Genomic DNA, 19,963 nt, shown 5'->3' on the forward strand with positions numbered 1-19,963 from the left:
TGCCATTTGCAACATTTTAACAGTTTAATTTATCAAAACATTTTAACAGTTTGAGAGAGAGGGAGGCTGAGAGGTTTATAAGTAATGTCCAGAGAAAAAGTTCGATAAAAATAGAAGATCGGTTTTTCGGTCTTTTGAGATTCGGGGGATTATCAAAGTAAGTAATGATAGGGTAGCTCGTAACAAATTGGATCGGATCAAGTCCATCGCCCATAGGCCCAAAGAATATCAAGGAAAATCCCTAGCCCTCCTTAACCTAGTCCAACACCACCAGGCCACGCACAAAATACAAAAGTTCGATGAAGCCCCGAGAGCCAACTCCCATTTCCCTGTCTGAAGGGAGACAATCTGTTTGGGTGAAGAATCCCTATTAGGATTGGTCGAATGAGCTTGGCGAGGGGGATTCCGCTGCTCCGCCCCTAAGCCCAAAAGCACGGCAGCCTTCGATTTCTCAGACTCACTAGGAGAAGTCTCGATCCTTTTCCTCTTCAGAAATAGTGGAGCAGCTCGGGCAATAACTTCTAATTTTCAATTTGTTCAGTTCACTTTGATCATGCACAATGTGCTATCACTTGTTGTTCAATGGCATATGGGAGAGTTTAAGGTCCATACCAGCAACCGAGGGGGAACTTTGAACTAGCAAAAAATGCGACATGGCCACATGAGACCTGTGCCGAGGCAGGACATCGCGATTTTCTCGAAGAATCGGATCCTAACTATGGCTGTTGAACCACCCTCCTCTTCATTACCACTTGCCTGCTCCATGTATTTCTTGGCCTCCTCCATTTCCGACCGAGTAAATAAGCAATTTCGTCCCTGACTTTCGCAAGTTGTATCAATTTCATCCCTAACTTTTTTTTGCATCAATTTCGTTCCCGACTTTGCACTTTTGCATCAATTTAGTCCCTCATTACATCAATTCAGTCCCTCGCTACATCAATTCAATCCCTCGTTACATCAATTTAGTCCTTGCGTTATATCAATTTAGTCTCCATTACATCAATTTAGTCATCGTTACATCAATTTAGTCCTCGTTACATCAATTTAGTCCCCAGCGTTACATCAATGTAGTCCCTGACTAGTGCAACACAAGTCCTTGAGTTTGGCGTGACATCATATCGATCCCCGGTTACATCAATCTGATCCTTATGGCAAAAGGGGCAGACGACATTACTATTCCTTTAATTTGTTCAGGGACTGAAGTGATGTAACGCCTAAACAAATTGATGAAACCCCGAATTAAATTATTCTTCTCTTATTCTTCCTCTGCCTTCTCTCCCTCTGCCTTCACTCTGTCTCTGTCTCTCCTTCTCTTTCGTCTCACAATCCCATTTCAAACGAATTTCCTCTCCTCCGTCTTCCTCTTCATCTTCCTCTCCTTGTGCGAGCTTTCGTTTCTTGCTTAGCTTCTCTTCACTCTACCCTTCCGGTGAACCTTGGCTGCTTTCTAGTTTCAGTGAGCCAATGAGGGTCGAATTCGGGCAAGTCAATGAGGATCACACCCAGTCGGAGCTTAAGTGGCAGCCTGGAGGCGGTCTAGGAGGTGGCGAAGGCGATGGAGGGTTGCTGATGCAGACCTAGTAGGCAATCTTCGAGTCAGAGTTGAGTGGGTTTGCAAGAGAGACGGCCACACCGAAGAAGAAGAGGGAGAGGTAGATGATGGGAAGGTTGAGGGAGGGAGGGACGACGATGAAGGCCACGTCGCCTTTGGAGAGGAAGAAGCGGAATCGAAAGCGAAAAGCAAGGGAGTTGGCAAGGCAAAGGGTCTGGGAGAAGGTGATGCATCAATCGATGTCATTGGAGGCGTTGATGATGAAAGTGGAAGAGACGGGGATGGAGATGCGGAGAAGGGAGATGGCGTAGTCGGTGATGGAGAGAGTCTCATGATCGGAAGGCGAAGGGACAGGAACATGAGGACGGAGGCTTTGGAAGGTTTTGGTTTTAGAAAAGCCATTGATGGACTCATAGTAGGAGGAAGATGATCTCTTTGAGCCTTAAGCTCAGCTTAGTGAAGGTGAAATGAAAGAGGGAGGGAGGGAAGGACTAATTTGATGTAGCACGAGGACCAAATTGATATAACAATTTCCATAATTTAGCGCTGTCAGTTGTCATATTTAACGACAAGATCAAATTGATGTGGCAAAGGACCAAACTGATGTCGCATTAGGACATGATCGATGCACTTATACCACATAAGGACCAAATTGATGCAACTGTAACACTAATTGATGTAACTGCACCAGTCAGAGACTAAATTGATGTAACTTTGGGGACTAAATTGATATAACAGAGTCTAAATTGATATAACGAGAATTAAATTGATGTAATGAGGGACTAAATTGATGTAACGCAGGAACTAAATTGATGTAACATGGACTAAATTAATGTAACGAGGAACTGAATTGATGAAGCGAAAGACTAAATTGATGTAGCGATGGACTGAATTGATGTAATTAAGAACTAAATTGATGCAAAAGTGTAAAGTCAGGGACGAAATTAATGCAAAAAAAAAGTCATTGACAAAATTGATATAATTTGCGAAAGTCATAGACAAAATTGCTTATTTACTCTTTCCGACCGTGTCCCCTTCTCTTATGTTCCGTTCGGATTATCTTTTTCTCTTCTTTTTCATAGTTAAAGAAAGACTTGGAGATATAAATTTAATATAAATCATTAAATTATCCTCTCTGCGTAGGAATATGAATTCTTACTATTGAATTAGTTTAATCAAAAGTCAGGCTTGGTTGGTTTCCCTGATCAGATCAGATCAGATTATGTAAGTCTAGTCCTCCTCATCGTCCTCAATAAACTCTTCCTCTTCCTCTCCTTCATCACTCTCATCATCTTCTTCTGGTACAACATTATCATCATTCACGATGAACCCACCTAGTGTTTCGTCGTCTTCTTCCTCTTCATCGTCCTCTGCGTCACCTTCATCTCTCGAACCAGAAGCTCTCTTCTTATGTAAGGACTTGTCATCACAGCCTTTCGTTCTCTTATGGTCTTTTGATCTTGTAAAGTACTTCTGTTTCTGAACCTTCACGGGTCCCATCAAATCTTCCCCCTCCTCCTCGCTCTCACTGGTCCAATCTTCATCCTCATTGTGACCTCTAACCTCTTTCCTCTTCTTCCTCTTCCTCGGTTTCGATTTCTTGTCATACTCGTCTTCATCTTCGTCTTCGCTACTGTCTTTGCTAGGTTCTTCAAGGAACCAATTCCAGTCCTTTACGTCGCGCCTCATTTGCTTAGGGTATTGATCAAACTCGTGCCCAATAACAAGAAAACAGAACTCTGCAACCAAGAATGAATTGCAGCTGATGTAATCCGCCCAAAAAAGCTACTTACCAATCAATTCATGTTAATCAAGAACAGAACAAAATAGAACAAAATGCTTCATTTACGTAAAGAACATGGCTGAAAGATCCCCGAATCAAAATGATTTGTCTATCTACTCCAACTACACTATTGTTCTTTAGCACATCCAAAGGCACAGTCGTACTTGGCCAATAAATTTAAATGCACAAATAAAATCACTCCATCGATTACACTCTTTTCGTTTCCGAATACTAACTGTTCATCTATACAGAGTATCAACGTAGTAAGCAAGAATAATAGTTGTACCATAAAAATCCCTTCATGGATAGCTCAACCGGTCAAACCCGAATCTGGACAGGGAACGCATTGAGAAATGACACTGGAACAGCTCGACTATTGATTTGTTGGAAAAACCATGATACAAATCCCGGGTAAAGAATTCGAGAACTTTCATCCAATGTGATTATCCAATGATGCAAACCAAAAGCAGCATAAGCTAAACCTTCCCACCGGATATACTTCTCAGAATCAAACAGAATCCCGAAGCGAAATTCATAGAATTAGAACACAAACTGAAACAGAAAAAGGAGAAGGAGCATAAAAGAGAGACCTTTAACCGGGTCGACATCGGTCTCTGGCACACGGGCACTCTCTGCTTCGACTTGGCTCTCGCTCCCCGAGTCCCTCCCCCCGTCAATTCCCTTCACAGCGAACCAAACGGGCTGTTTACCGGAGACACAGAGCCAGTCCCCCGCCGCCACCTCACCCTTCTCTGACCTCCTGTAGGCCCTCACCTCCCCCCCTCCCCCGCTCCGAACCCACACCGGGTTCTTCCCCAGAACCTCGAACGAAACCCTAAGGGGCTGAGTTTCGGCCTCGTCAGCCCTCAACAGCACTTGCCGGCGGGACACAGTGCGGTCGGCGGTGCGGAAGCCGGATCCCCTGCCCAACACGGCCTCAGTATTGGAACGAATTTCGATTCTCGAGCCGTCTTCACCTTCAATCTCCATTCGAAATTTCGGTGGGAAAAATTGATTCTGTGAACAGTCGACCTGAAGGTGAACAGAAATGGCGCCGACCGACTCATCGAAACGGCAGGTCGTTTTGGGGCTCTCCCGCCATTTCTGCATATGGGCCTCTGGCTCAAACAACGGCCCATCTGAGAAGCGTTAGTAAGTAAGGTGCAAAAAATGAAGGAATGAAAAACTTATGGGGGTTGAAAATGAATTACATAAAAATATAGGGGTAACAAGAGAATTTCCCAAACTTGATTAACACTATCTCCTTCCTTCTTCTTCTTCTGCAACTCTCTCTCTAGGGTTTAGCAGAAGCAGGGAATCTCTTCGAGCAAGGAAATGTCGGGCAAAACTCTGATGAGAGCCGGAGCTTCGCTGGTCAATCGGTTCCTGACGAAGCCGATCATTCAGCAGAGCCACGCCGGTCCGGTTGAGCGCGTCGTGTCGCCCGGGTTCGAGATCGCGCCGCGGCTATTCCCTTCTCTGTCCAAGCTCGAGAATTCCGTTCATTTGCCTCCCAACGATGACTCCAATACAATCAGCAAGCTGTGTTCTCAGGGCTTCCTGCACCCTAGCGGTTTGCCGTCGCTCCCATTCTTCTTGCCTGAAGGTGCTCTACCCACCTCTTTCTCCCTATCTATCTGTTGTCAATTCGGTGACTGCAATCAGGCAAATATGAGGTTGAACTTTAGCCATGTGGGTTTGAGGTCAAGCTGAGAATCGATGATCTCAGTGCCATTCACTCCGTGGAATAGCCTTCATTTGTTTCGTTGAAAAAGCGCTCCTTTCGGTTTCTCGGCCTGTCTAACTGCAGAAATGTAGCTACTTTCGAGTTGTTCAAATAGTATATAACCTACGTGCGCCAAATTCATCGCTCAATATCAATTTTGCGAGATAAGAAGTTCATCTTTTATGTCAGATTGTTCAATAAGTGGATATCCATGAAGAAGCATCTGTTTCTGCGGGATATGTAGAGTCCCGTTTACTGGAGTTTCACTGTTTGTACTGTTGCATAATCAGAAATAGATCACCGTGGTATTGTAACTGGTTTGTTTGTTGATTTTTATCGCCTTTCGGTCGCAGGGGATGTGGATTCTCCGAGTGCGCCGATGCTATGCTACCACCATGGCAAATGTACGTACCAGCCCAGTACCCTTAGAAGGAAGAGAAACCATGGCTTCTTTGCTCGGTATCTCCCCTCTCAAAACTCCCGATTGGACAATTGTGTTGAATGTTTGTTGGAATACTTTCTTTTGGTTTGATCTTGTACTTTATCTTATTTTCTGCTATGTTGTTAATTTTGGGGCTTATTCCTGATGGATGAATCTATTGATAATATGAACCACGTAGATACTAAAGTCAAAGCAGATTTCTAGGGCATGCTTATCAGTTAACTGGAAAAAGAGTGTCCTGTTTTTGGAAACAGAATGCAGCTTAATAGGTTGATAAGAGTGTGCTCTGAGAGTAATTCCTCAAAAAATGTTTTTGAATATCCCGACTATAACTTCAGTCGAAGTGTGATCGGGATTTGCTACTTTCAGTGTCAGATAACAGTTGGAGCAGTGCTAAAAACTGTTCTAAAAATGAGTTTTTACGAACCTGTTTTTGGTGATACTTCCAGACACACCTTGAAGTAATGAACTGATCTTTTCTCTTATTTGAAACAGCAAAGCAACGAAAGGTGGGCGGAGAGTCATCGCTCGGAGAATAGCAAAGGGCCGATGGAGAGTCACGGCTTAGCATGGCTGTCTTATAGTTGCCGCCATCAACTTCAGTTCGTTTCCTATGCCCTCTTTCATTTTACCATAAGATGGATCAAACCCAGAGAAAAATGATAGATACTATTTGAGGTAGTTTAAGGATCCTACTACGGTTTGATGTCTTCGATGAGATAGATGCAGTTCAGTTGGCACAGTTTATGTTCTTCATGGTACTTTGCAATTCGATGATTAATTACACCATCTGCAGTGAGTTTTTCTTTTTTTTTTTTTTTTTGCTTTCCTTTTATAACACCAATTAGGTCACAAAGTCGCAATGTATATTTGGTATCCCTAAGAAGTTCCATTTCGACCTAGGATGACCAATTAAGAGATCGTTCTTCACTCCGTTTAGCCAATAATATTTCATCTGACCTATGAAATCATGTCTACGAATCGCACATTTTTAGCTCGTGTTGCCTTGAGCATGTGTTTACTTGGCGGCGAACGGTAGAATACTAATATATTAAATTATCGACTGAGAGTTAATCAAATACGTGTGGCGTCATTGACACCTATTGTCGAGTAACAGACTTAAACATTATATATGCTCCAGAATGTTGTCGTGTATAATTTCCAGAATGTCATTATGGAGGCTGATAGATAATTAATTTTGGTACTTGATGAGCTAAGGTCCCATTTGGTTCATGAAAAGTAAGGGGGAAATCGGAATCGAAATGGAGCGTTCCGATGTGTTTGATTTAGGGGAATCGGAAATCGATTCCCTTTTATAGAGGAATCGATTCCTCCAAATTGGTGAATCACAAATGGGGTCCCCGGGGAATGGGGAAAAGGGAATCAAAATTAATTTTTTAAATATTTTTTTAATCAGATTTTGGATTGCAATTTTGATTTAAAATATGAAAATCTTGTAAATTTTCAATAAACAATAAATAGATAGATAGATTATTTGCACTCACGATCAACAAGCATATATCAACTTATTAACTGGCAGAGTATTTCGTCGATCAACAACTCGACAAACACACTCAATAATTTTATGAGACATTGTACAAATAATTATTGAACACTTGTTAATTGTGCATTTAAAATATTAAGAATAATTATTGTATATTGAAATTTGATTTCGATTTCATAGGCAATGAAGCAAACAAAAGCAAATGCAATTGGATTCCGATTCCTTATTAAACCAAACAAAAATTAAAATTTGTCATTTTGTTTCCGATTCCATCTCATTCGGCCTCATTCCGTTTTCATTTTCATACCTCGAACCAAACTGGCACTAAATTTCAAAAGCCCACAAATTAGTCTACTAATGGGCCGGCATATTCTGAATGCCAGTTTGTTAGTGTCTAATGAAAGAAGAGAAGCCTGAGATCAGCCCCATGATTGGGGCTAAAATATGAAGAACCCAAGAGCTTGGGGGATTAGTCTCAAAGCACATGGGCAGAAGTACCGTTTCAACATCGAAAACAACCTAATCTAACCTAACCAACTAACTGACCATTGTCATTAATTCTCTATCTAATCCTTTGCCTATGGGCGGGGGAAGCGGTGTCTGGAGCGGACCATTTGTCATCGTGAGCGGCATCCGGAGCGGGCCAATTGTGTGAGTGATCAGCGTCTGGATCGGGCGATTGGCCGGGTGACCAGGTCCATTGGCATCGGGAGCAGGAGCAGCAGCGGCACGAGCCCTCCTGGCCTTAAGCGCAGTACACAAGATTTAATTGGTTGAGAAAAAAATTATCAAAAGATGATGTAGCATAATGGTACACACTCTCATCTTTTTACGTGGAAGTCTAAGGTTTGATACACTACTTGTGCCGCTTTATTAGTTATTTAGGATTAGCAGTATCTATAGTCCGACGCTCGTAAATTTCCTGACTATATATTCATACAATAATAAAGTTATATACAATTCTATAGCCAATCGAACAAATAAATACGCACATCTATCAAAAGAAAGTTTATATACACAAACCTATATCAGCCGATGTCAAGAAGTCTACAAAACGGCTTTAGGGTTTGCGGACAAAGTCAATTCTCATTACTATGGAATAGGGTAAATATACAGAGAAGCTGATTACAAGTAAAAGGAAAGCTAGCTAGGGAAAATAAATAGCTTCCAAATCTGTAGATACTACATAAATACAATGAAAGAATAATTCTATTCTCTATCAGGGGGAGAATAGAGAATAGATTAATTAATTAATTTTGGAAGATTAGGAAGCTACAAGTAATACTCTGCCAGATTAGGAAGCTACAAGTAAAAGGAAAGCTAGCTAGGGAAAATAAATAGCTTCCTAATCTGTAGATACTAATCTGTAAATACAGTAGTGGTTACTCATAGCCCTTCATCAAGGACAAACCCTTGGATCCGAACTCAAGAGACACACTATCTTCGATCTCAAAAACCAAAATTCGTCACCCGAAAAGAGCGGTTTTCAAACTGTCAAAACAACACCGACAAAGCTCAAATTAAAATTTTGACCACTCAAATCTAGCCCCATAAGTCATGATGTCGCTGCTAAAATATCATCTCAATCGAAGTTCATTTGACATTCCGGTCGAGGCTTGATCTCGTACTGGTTGGAGCTCCTTGACGGAGGATTTTCTCATCTATTTTTTCTGTATGTCGCAGCTCTGTTATGCTTGGCTTGTTTATCCTTGTTCATATTAGCTTATGCCGCTTGCACACATAATACTCCTCCAAATTCTCACTATAACAAAGTAGTTTATTACCAACTAAGTGATCAATTTTAGTTGCCCAAAGTCGCATTTAACTACTGATATATATTTTAGCCGTACATATATTTAGTTGCAAATTCCTTTAGCTATTAAACTGTTACAACTAAAATGCAACCAAATTATTTTAGTATGTATAAACTTTAGCAACTATATTTTGTTCTTTAACAACTGAAATTTTAGTTGATAAAGAGTTTAATAGTTTCTAAACATATTCTTTAACAACTACATTTTTCACTAAGCCACCGGGAGAGGAGAGACAATCTTTCATGAGAGAGGGACGAGCACTTAAGAGGTAAAATGTAGTTGCTATAGCCTATAACAACTAAAAAAACTTAGTTGCACATTAGTTGCCACAACTCATTAGCTAAAAGGCATGGCAACTAAATGTATGTATGATTAAAAAATATTGTAGTTGTTAAAAAGTGACCTTTTAGCAACTAAAATTGATTAATTAGTTGCTAATAAATTACTTTATTGTAGTGTCTCAACATTTATACTGATAATGCAAATATATACTGATATAAATTAAACGATATAACCAATAAAACTTGGAAGGAATATATGCATATGGCCAAGTAAATTATTTTAATGTCCTTATTATGCTATATTTCATTATATATAATTTACATATATATATATTCTACTACATATTTTCTTCCCTTGTGTATACAATCTATATATTCTATTATATAATTAATTAATAAAATCTAAAAAAATATGTATATATTTATAATAGAGAAGACAAAATAGAATATGCGAGATCTTCGCTTTCCATGTATAGTTGTCACCCTTTAGGAATGTATAGATATTGATTGATGTATTTCCATTTCTACATCAATGTACAGTTCCTATTTAACACAATACATACCACCTCACACATTTAAGTGAGGCTTCAACCAGTATATTGTCCGGTCTTTATGGTATCAGAGCCTAAGACGGATAACTCTGATTAGTTCACCTGCTTCCGCTCTCTCTCCTTTTTTGATTGGTGATCATGGTTGATACTACAGCCTCATTCATCTCTTCCTCATCCTCACCGCTCATCTCTTCTTCATCCTCGTCCCTCATCATTCAAACACCATCTACTATTCCGATAATCCCTGTAAAGCTCGATGGGCAGAATTACTTGTATTGGAAAAGTGTCATGACACCTTTGTTGGCTACATATGGTCTGCTAGAGCATGTTGAGGGTTGGGCCACCGCCCCGAGCAAGACAATCGTCAAAGCAGATGGTGTCCAAGTACCTAATCTTGACTATCTAAGATAGGAATCTAGAAATAATTTTGCTCTCACTTGTGTTATGCTAGCGGTCACCAAGGCAATCAGGGTGACTATTCTCACTACCAAAACATCTCACAAGGTCTAGATATCTGTGGCCAGAGCATTCGTGAACCAGAAAGCTGCATAGGAGGATCTCCTTGATCAGCAGTGGTATGACTTGAAGAAGGGTTCTCAATTGATGGCTGCATTCATCAATTTCATGAAGGAACATGCACTTTGATACGCTCAAATCGGGAAGCCCAAGACCACGACTGAGATAAATCGTCATATTTACACAGGGCTTGGTCTCGAATTGGACCTATTATCCTGGCTCAGTTGGAACGCATGCTCACTATTAGCACAGCTGAGCTTCAATCGCTGCTCGTCGAACACTAAGAACGCCGTCTTTATGTTGCCATCAATGGAGCTCATATGGCGAATTCGTCTTCCCCAGTTGCCGTAGCTGCTCATCTTTCCGGGATTTTTGGTGCTCCTCCAGTTGAGGTTCCTTATACTAATGGCCGCAACAAGGACAAAAGCAAGGGAGGAAAAGGGTACAGCAAAGGAGGAGGCTCGCGAGGTTCTTCTGATCGTGGTGCTGGAAAGGGAAACCCTAACCAGGGTCGGGCGAAGAAGGCAACCGATCCGGGTCGGGTTATGTTAGTCCAGGTCAGCCTTATTCGAGTCGTGATGATCAGCTGGCTGATGGACTCACCAAGGGCTTATCTTCATCTTGTTTTGTTGTAATTCGGTCAAAGCTTCTCGTGGAAAACTCCCCGTTCGGTTTGCGGGGAGTAATAGAGAAGATAGAATAGAATATGCGAGATCTTAGCTTTCCATATATAGTTGTCACACTTTAGGAAGGTATAGATATTGAATGATGTATTTTTGTTTCTACATCGATGTATAGTTCCTATATAAAACAATACATACCACCTCACACATGTAAGTGAGGCTTCGACCAGTATATTGCTCGGTCTTTAATTTCCTTACTATATAATGATGACATGATAAAGCGAGATACTTCCATTTTTTATTTTTGATGATGTGGCTGTGTGAGAATTTGGTTTGAAATTTGTTTTCACACATACACACACACACACATATATATATAGATATCCAAATCAAAACATTACCTTCATTGTCATAGGAACTTACAATTCTATTATTCGATTTTACATTTCAATTTCATAAACCTTCCATCGTTTTCACTCAAAAATTTGATTTTGACAGCCTTAACTCATGAGACACATCAGCTTCTACTTACTTACACCATCAATAACGTTTATATGATACTGAATAAGGGATTGAAAAAAGAAGTAATATTCTTAATTAGAAAGGAAAAACGTATAAAAAGTGTGTCGGAAAACATTTAAAAGTCAAAAACAAGATTATCATTTCCGTGACTAGGTTAGCTGCTTTTGCTCTTGAAGAACCTCTTGTTTTTTTTGGCCGACTCTTGAAGAATTATTTCGAAGACCATCTTTTATGTCTTGTCTTCCTGATGTAGAACAACAAGGCACCAAGGGTCGTGTGCAGACAGTTCGTTGTTCTGAGAGCATAGTAAAGGGCCAGCAGAAAGCATTGGCTTAGCATTTCGCTTCCTTTAGGCAACAGTATTGATCTTCAATGCGGCCCGCAAACTGATCTTTGTGAATCACACATGGTGTCTAATGTTGTTTCCTTAAACATGAAATTTATATTAAATTTTCATTGGGTTTATACGGACTTGTCCCATATCCGCTTAAAAGTTCAAGCTAATAAGTGGTGGTACCCAAGTCTCATATAAATCCATGGATATTCTTTTTTCTTTTTCGATGTGGGATTTATCCCATTTTACTCCTCAACATGAGCCCTCACGTGCAATTTCTGCCTGCACGTTGTCACGTGCCCTTAAACACCCGCCCTCAACAATTGATCTCGAGCCGGGCTCATCTTCCTTGCTCAGGTGAGGGAGGACTAACACGAGGCGCACTCTTGGCTGCACTCGGACATATTGGGCTTGGCGCGATGTGGGTGCGCACACACGCGTGGGCGCACTACGCGTAACCTGAGCTTTGATACTATATTAAATTTTCATTGGGTTTATACGGATTTGGGCCCATATCCACTTAAAAGCTCAAGCTTATAAGTGGTGGTACCCAAGTCTCATATAAACCAATGAATTTTGATTCATCTTTTCTATGTGAGATTAATATCCTCAACACCCATCATCACGTGCAACGTGTAGTCTATTTTTGCCTACATGTTGTCACATACCCTTAAACACCCGCCCTCAACAATTGACCTCGAGTCGTGCTCTTCTTCCGTGCTCGGGCGAAGGGGGACTAACACGAGGCGCACTTTGGCTACACTCGACATACTGGGCCTGGCGTAGTGTGGATGCGCACACGCGCGTAGGCACGCATACGCGTAACCTAAGCTTTGATAGCCTATTAAATTTTCATTGGATTTATACGGACCTGGGCCCATATCCACTTAAAAGCTTAAGCTTATAAGTGGTGGTACCCAAATCTCATATAAACCCATGGATATTCTTTTTCTTTTCCGATGTGAGATTTATCTCATTTTACTCCTCAACAATTCATTCACGTGATACCTCTATATATCTCTGCAAAATTGTTAAGGAAATGTGCTGGACTTCGATTACTGGGACCAACCCTGAACCGCTGAAGTACACAGCAATATGCTGGTTTCATTATAACTTCAGTTCATACAATGGATACTAGGAAGTGAAACTTAGCGAATTTTTGAAAATATATAAGGTGATGAATATTTTCTCGTCGACAGCATGAATGCTAAGCATGCATTCGACTTCTAATTTTACTACCAATTATGGAAGATTGAGATATTTTCAGCTTAAGTAAAAATATATTAACTTGAGTTTTGTACAGTAATTCTTTTCTCTCTCTCTCTTTTTTTTCCCCTGAAAACTAGATAAATATACAAGGCCAAGAGACAGAGAGAATTCGAGAGTTGAATTTGGTAATTTCAAGAGGAAGGAAGTTTCGTGCAATGGGATAGATTAGAATCAATAGGTCCTGAGTTTGATTCTTGTTAGCGGGATTTCCACAGCATTTTATTTTGCTTTTATTATTCTTGTATTATTAAGTTTGTGGGCTTCCTCATAATCCCAAAAAAAAAAATGTTTACTTTTATAGTGAAATATGGGTTGTAATTTCCTAGTTTCAAATGTATCAACTTGCTATATATAGTTTGTACCATATGGGCCAACCTTCTTTGTGGTCCTGCACGCATGAATCCTGCATGAAACCTTAGACATTAAAAAATTTAAAGCAGAATAAACTTGTAAGATGTCACCATCGTATCCGACCTATACGAATCTGAAATTGATGCTGAAGGTTCATTCGAACCACTAATATATTTATCACCTTATAAGTTCTTTTTCAAGGGAAATAATCCCATTTCTTTCTTGTAAATAATAAGAACTACTTGGCTAAATAAAATAAAAAAATAAGAACTACTTCAGAAACTCGCTGACAAATCAGGGCGTACTCAACTAAATCAACATAAACCTCATAAACATTATCGTTTAACATATAGCATCAAAAATTTATTACCAAATTGCTTTCCTTATTCCCCTAAATTATATATATTGAGGGAGAGATAGAGAGAAATTGTTTATTCATATATATATATATATATATATATAGAATGGGGATACGATACAAATATATAGAATCAAAAGGAAACATACATGTAAATGCATGTGAAGGAACTTACACAAATCTTTATGAAATTGCAGAGAGGTATCCCTCTTTTCTGCGGGATCCCAGGAGCTGGTAATCCTCGTAGGCCTTTCCCCATATTTAACCTCGCCACTATACCTTATTCAGATAAAAATCCAAAGGAATTAAAATCGCTGTCACGCGTATTAATTGAATTCTCGTTCACAGTAGCAGCAATGAACTGGTAGCTATTTCGAATCCGCAGGTGGTGGGGGCTGCTGAAGTTGACCCGGGCCCGGAAAAGCGAAGGTAGGACTAGGGTTTGTAGCAAATAATAGACCGCTTGATAACTGCGATTGTGACGGTGATGATGGTGGTGATTATGAAGACGATGATGATGGAGGTAGCGAAGACACGACCGTGTCGATGTAGTCATCCATCTCATATTGTGACATGTACAGGGGGTCTTGATGGTAAAATCCGTTCTGGAGAAAGGAGACCGGGTTTATTTCTTGAGAAGTAGATGAGGATATCGGCATTACCATGTCGCATAGCTTGGGCATTGTAAGTACGGTGGAAGATGTGATATTGCTGTGATAATTTTCATCATCATAGCCTTGTACCACCGTACACAGCGAATCAACATACGCCGTATCTCCAGTATCAGCTATGATTTGATGAGCTCCCTCGACACAGACTGGCATTTGATCCGGAGGCACTTGGTTGCAAGGATCAGCCTGATGGTGAAGGAGCGGGAATTGGAGAGACCATAAGGGGTTATCGCACGATGGAGCGTACAATTCAGGCAGCTGAAGTGAGTTCAAAGTGATAGCACCGACAGCTGCACTGAAATTGTTACTCATCTCATCGAGTTCGAGGTTGCTTGGCATAGGAGTGGCAGCATTTGCCCGTTGCATGACTTGGTCCTGTTGAGCCGCAGCTGCCAGTATCAGGTTGGTTTGGGAATGGAGCGAGCTGAGAAAGCTCCCCCCATGAGCTTCATCATAATAACTAGGGTTTGGAGCTATAGGATGATGATCGTGGGGGAAGCCAGAGACAGGATGAGGGGGGGCATGAACATATTGATGATGGTGGTGGTGATCGTGAGGATGAGACATGAACAGCCTCTTCTTAATGCTCGAGTTCCAGAAGTTCTTCACCTCGTTGTCCGTTCTACCCGGCAAATGCTTCGCTATCTGAGCCCACCTGCAGCATTGAGATCACTCACCCCTATTTAATCAGCTCTTACATATGCATACCGATAAGGTATGGCAAGAGAAGGGCGACAATGTAACAAAATTTCAGTATAACCATATAGATCATTTAACAAGATCCGATCTAAAGATGGGATTGGTACATAGACATGGCATGTTAATTTCTGATCACACATGTTACCTGTTGCCCAAAATGCTATGGAGCTCGATGATGAGAGCCGCTTCTTGCTGGGAGAAGCTCCCACGCTTCAAGTCGGGTCTGAGATAGTTTATCCACCGGAGCCGGCAACTCTTCCCACATCTTTGTAGGCCTACAGTGAACCATGAAAAACAACACAAATTACTCATGAAAGATGAGGAAGTCGAATACGAACATTGTATTATCCTAGAGAGTCACCATGTTACAGACTAGAGAAGAAACATTAAAGAACCCTAGAAATAATAATTAATCGACAAACACTACTTATTGCTTCGAGAGTTCGGAAGATAAAGATGCGTGAGGATGAGCAACTGAGAGTGGTGATTACCTGCAAGCTTGGGGACAGAGCTCCAACAGCCATGGCCATAGGTGGAGATGTAGTTGATGAGCTTCTCATCTTCCTCAGGTGACCACAGCCCTCTCTTCACCTTCTGCTTGCTGCAGCATGAGTGATGCCCCATTTGCTTGCTCTCTCTCTCTCTCTCCCTCTGAGCTACCAACAGTTAATAATGGAAGAGAAAGCAGAAGAAGAAGATCGGAGAAGATTGAAGGAAGGAAGGAAAGAAGGAAGAAGGTATAATATTATGAGCTGCAATGGAATGTGCAGTAACTGACTATCCTCACTTTCTCTCTCTTGTTGGTTCTGATCTTCTTCTTCTTCTTCCCCTTCTTGCCCTGGCTAGAACAAAGCGGGTTGGTGTAATATTATATAATATGAGAATTTAAAAAAGGCCAAAGACTGCGATAGGCTAAGCGGAGAGAAATTACTGCGTGTATGATCTACTAAAATTAAGCATTACTTTAACTTATCAGAGTCTTGCTTCGGACGAATCGATAAATAAGTTTTCAACCAGCTAGCCGCGCTACATGAAAGATCGATTATTATCATGATGTCACATACCCGTATGAGCATACGTCCAGAGAGATTGGGAATCATTATCGATCACTGGAGTCCCGTACTCATGAGGTTTATGAATTTAATGTGGGGAAGCAGTACAAACATATGTACGCAAATGTCCTGTTCCAATTCAATTCTCTGCAAGTGATGAGCAAATATTCGGCGAATATTACTCAGTCACTTGGCCGTGTAACACCTAATAAGAATATTTGAAAGTAAAAAATTGATTTCACAGCAGATCCACAAACTCTTATTTATAAGTATTTTGATTAATTGTTGCTAATTTATTTAATACTGAATGAATATTTTCTTGTCAGTGCTAGCTTTCAAATTGGTGGTGGGGACAAGGGAAAGGAGTCAAATTGCATAGGCAAGACTCTCCTTCTCTCTCTTTCTCATTGAGATCGAGAAGAGTTTGCGACTTGTTATTAAAAATATGATTGATGCGGTTTTTCATCTGGCCTTGTGGGACTAATAAGTTTAAATCCGAGTTTCAAAAATGTGATTGATGCGTTTTTATCGCTGATTATAAAAACGAAAATAAGGAAATTAGATCAAAAGAGAGAAAATCTCTTATAGCTACGTGGGTTTTTGTACTTCCATCCATGGAACTATCAACCTCTCAAGCAGATGCATGCAAAATGCAGGTAAAATAACTAGCTTGTCCTTTACCAAAAAAAGAAGTACTGGCTTGTTGGATCCTACATGCATGAAAATTTCTGCCAAGTTAACAAAACACAAGCAACATAAAACTCAAGGACATGCCTATATGTGACATCTTTAAACAGTGATGAAATTACGATATATTCTTAACATTAAATATTTAACATTTTAAAAAATTAAATGAAATTTTTTTTGGGTAAACGAGGGGTTGAATCCCAATCACATTAAGATAAAAGATAAATGATAATTTAACTTAGGGCTCTAGCCCCGTAATTCACCCAAAAGAAAATGATAATTTAACAAAAACCCGTATATATCTTTGTGTACAATGTAATAAGGTGGAAGAGAATAGAATTAACAAGCTTTTGTACGCATGAATGGCAATGACCGCGAGCTTCTTCCTAGTACAGCCAATGTCCTAGTCAAAATCAGTAGTTCATCGATCTCTTGTATGAGTATACATTCAGAATACAATAAACATAAATCCCATCTACAATCATGCTACTCCGAGCATGCATCCTATAGTATTCTTCACTTACTACATGCAACCTAGTGTAGTTCTCCTACTTCCCGATTCCAACCAAGATCTTGGGCATGGAAGAAACAGATTAATAAAACTCTATATATGCGTGAACCATGAAAAGTGACTATATATAGGAGTTTATATCAAATTATAGACCAAAAACAGAAAGAAGTGAACCAACAATTTTCATCTCTGAGAAATATTTTTCGCATCAAGTAAGTCCCCCTCACTCATTTTTTACACGAACCCAAGCCCTGACCCCTTGAAATTACATCAATTAGGTCTTTGACCTACTCTTTATGTAAGCCCAATCCTTGACCTTTAAAATTAGGTCAATTAGGTTATTCGCCGCTTTAAAATTACATCAATTAAATCATATCTTTAACCCATTTTTTCCACAACTCGATCTTTGACCAATTGACCAATAGGGCCGCCCATGAACAATAATTCTCGAGTCACAACTTCAACTCTTATTAACATTCTGATCACTAACTCATTGCTTCTAGAACAGATGTGGGTAGCATGATTATATATTTTCACCTTCATCATCAATTAGATCGCAATTGGGAACAGATTTTTCAATTTGGTAATTTAAGGAAATGAAATGCATTCAGAAAGTATGAAATTGATATGAAAAAGAGTACCTTCAGTGTGTTCATTCCGCTTCTTAAAATTGGTGTGACAAAATGACGTAATTGATATATTGATCAAAGATTGAGTTTGATGTAAAAAGTAAGTAAACAACCTAAGTTAAATACTTTTAAAAGATTAAGGACCCGGCTGATGTAATACAGTAAATTAAGGACCAAGTTTATGTACACTTTTACGGGAGTAAAGATTGAACTGATATAAACTATGGGTCAGGGACCTCAATCAATATGGAACATATCTCACAATGATAAAATTGTTAATTTACTCAAAATGATTGTATAACACTCGTATTTTTGCACTTGCAATGGGCAAAACACAAAAGGAGATTTTCTCCTGTTAGATAATCTTGATTAATTTTGACAACCAATATCATATATATTTTGTTAAAGGTATAAAAATTTTAAATAAAAAAAAAAAAGGTTGCTGGTCCATGCTCGATAATTTATTGATTAATCAATAAAATTCAAATAAACACGACTGCTTTAAAAAGGGAGAGATAAATGGAAAGCGAACTAAAGGTAGAAAGCTATTAATGGCAGTCTCTGTCTACATTTAATAAGTTAATGCCTGCCTGCACATAAATGAATGCTCTTCTGTTAAAAGTATCTAATTCATGATAATGAAGACAAGGATCTATATGACAATACCAGCAAGGATTTTAATATTGGCGGAATTAATGATTACAGCTTCCTAGCTCGATCGCGAGGTTCAATCCATATATTTCAAACAGATTCTCGGGTACATTATATGAATATATGTTAATCTGATCACATCAAATTATCACCAGTGTGTGAATAAACTGGATATAATTTAGCTGTTCATGTACTTTTTGAATAGAAAGCAAGGGTCGTGTGACATGACCTTTTAAATTGTCGGATGGAATCTCCATTTTTTGGGGATCATATTATTACAAATGAATTCCATGAGTAGCCTTTTTTTATCCTTTTCCATGAGTAGATTATATGAATATTATTTTTTTATCATTTGATACATTCTTCTTCGTATAGAGCCAATTACCACTGGAAACTCAAGGATCAATTTTGATCGGGTCTCGACTCGACCTACTTGAAACTTTGTTAATTGATTTTCACAAGTTTTAGTCTTCCGCTTCTCTCTCTCTCTACATATATATATATATGATCATCTATAGAAAGGAGATTTTAACACTTCCTTCTAACTTAATCATGCCTATTTTTTATTTTTTATTTTTAAAGGAATGGCCCTACTTTAATTAATTCTACCCATCCATCATTGGAATGACCTCTATGAGAAAATAAAATTGAAGGAAATTATAAAGAAAATCTACCAACCAAATGGGCATGCAAGTCATTTTTCACATTTTCTGTGTGGGTTTAATTAAGATTATTAATTAGGTACTTAGTAGGTCATGATTTTAATTCCTTTTCGAATTGACTGGCCCATTTAAAGTTTCATTTGATGCATCAAAGTACTGTCCACGTTGAAATTCTTGGTCAGGAACACATTACTCTGTTGGTGGAGAGATTATTGAGTAATCCTATCTCGTCACATGTCATGAGGAAGAACCAATTAAATTGCAATAAACTAAATAATAAGTGTTAATCACTCGATTAATTGTGATAAATCTTTTTAATTGAAGCAATTTTATTGGTTCTTCCTCACCACATCATTATGAGGTAGGACCATTCAAAATTTTCTCATGTTGGTGAGAATAAATTACATAAAGCCAAAAGATCGAAATGGACCAAATAGCGACGTAATCAATTAACTATGTTTTCTTGCCTTTCACAAATATAAAGACAAATTACTATGCTTCCAGCTTTTCCATTGGTATTTATTTCTAATCGTGCCAGACATACACGATGGAGTTTTGAACTCTGCATTATTTAATATCACAATGCGGTTGAAGGCTGCAGATCATCGATCAGTCCTCTTCCGCAGAATCTCTCGAAAGTAAGATTTTTTGGGGAAAAAGCTTTTGATCAACCCGGCCTGTCAATTATCGAGGGTTGGTAATTAATTACTTTGACAAATTTAATGAAAATCACCGCACAACTAATTATGAAATTGACAAAAGCTTAGAGAGGGAC

The 19,963-nt window shown here is 39.4% G+C and overlaps 3 protein-coding genes across 3 annotated transcripts; 1 reads left to right on the top strand and 2 right to left on the bottom strand.

The window, feature by feature from the left end:
* Positions 1-2,653: 2,653 nt before the first annotated feature.
* On the bottom strand, positions 2,654-4,528 carry LOC116210221 (protein bfr2). Its single transcript, XM_031544066.1, has 2 exons — positions 3,926-4,528; positions 2,654-3,291 (listed from the first exon to the last, which is right to left on the bottom strand). The coding sequence occupies exons 1-2, from the start codon at positions 4,443-4,445 to the stop codon at positions 2,783-2,785; spliced, it is 1,029 nt and encodes a 342-aa protein (XP_031399926.1). The 5' UTR covers positions 4,446-4,528; the 3' UTR covers positions 2,654-2,782.
* An 84-nt stretch (positions 4,529-4,612) lies between these two features.
* On the top strand, positions 4,613-6,313 carry LOC116210244. Its single transcript, XM_031544097.1, has 3 exons — positions 4,613-4,941; positions 5,415-5,520; positions 5,999-6,313. Exons 1-3 carry the CDS (start codon positions 4,671-4,673, stop codon positions 6,069-6,071), a joined length of 450 nt encoding a protein of 149 aa, XP_031399957.1. The 5' UTR covers positions 4,613-4,670; the 3' UTR covers positions 6,072-6,313.
* A 7,374-nt stretch (positions 6,314-13,687) lies between these two features.
* LOC116210220 (transcription factor MYB26) lies at positions 13,688-15,887 on the bottom strand. The gene is made up of 3 exons (XM_031544065.1): positions 15,488-15,887; positions 15,142-15,271; positions 13,688-14,952 (listed from the first exon to the last, which is right to left on the bottom strand). Exons 1-3 carry the CDS (start codon positions 15,618-15,620, stop codon positions 14,127-14,129), a joined length of 1,089 nt encoding a protein of 362 aa, XP_031399925.1. The 5' UTR covers positions 15,621-15,887; the 3' UTR covers positions 13,688-14,126.
* Between the last annotated feature and the right edge of the window lie 4,076 nt (positions 15,888-19,963).

This window comes from Punica granatum, chromosome 6 (assembly GCF_007655135.1).
Source record: "Punica granatum isolate Tunisia-2019 chromosome 6, ASM765513v2, whole genome shotgun sequence".
Taxonomy (NCBI): domain Eukaryota; kingdom Viridiplantae; phylum Streptophyta; class Magnoliopsida; order Myrtales; family Lythraceae; genus Punica; species Punica granatum.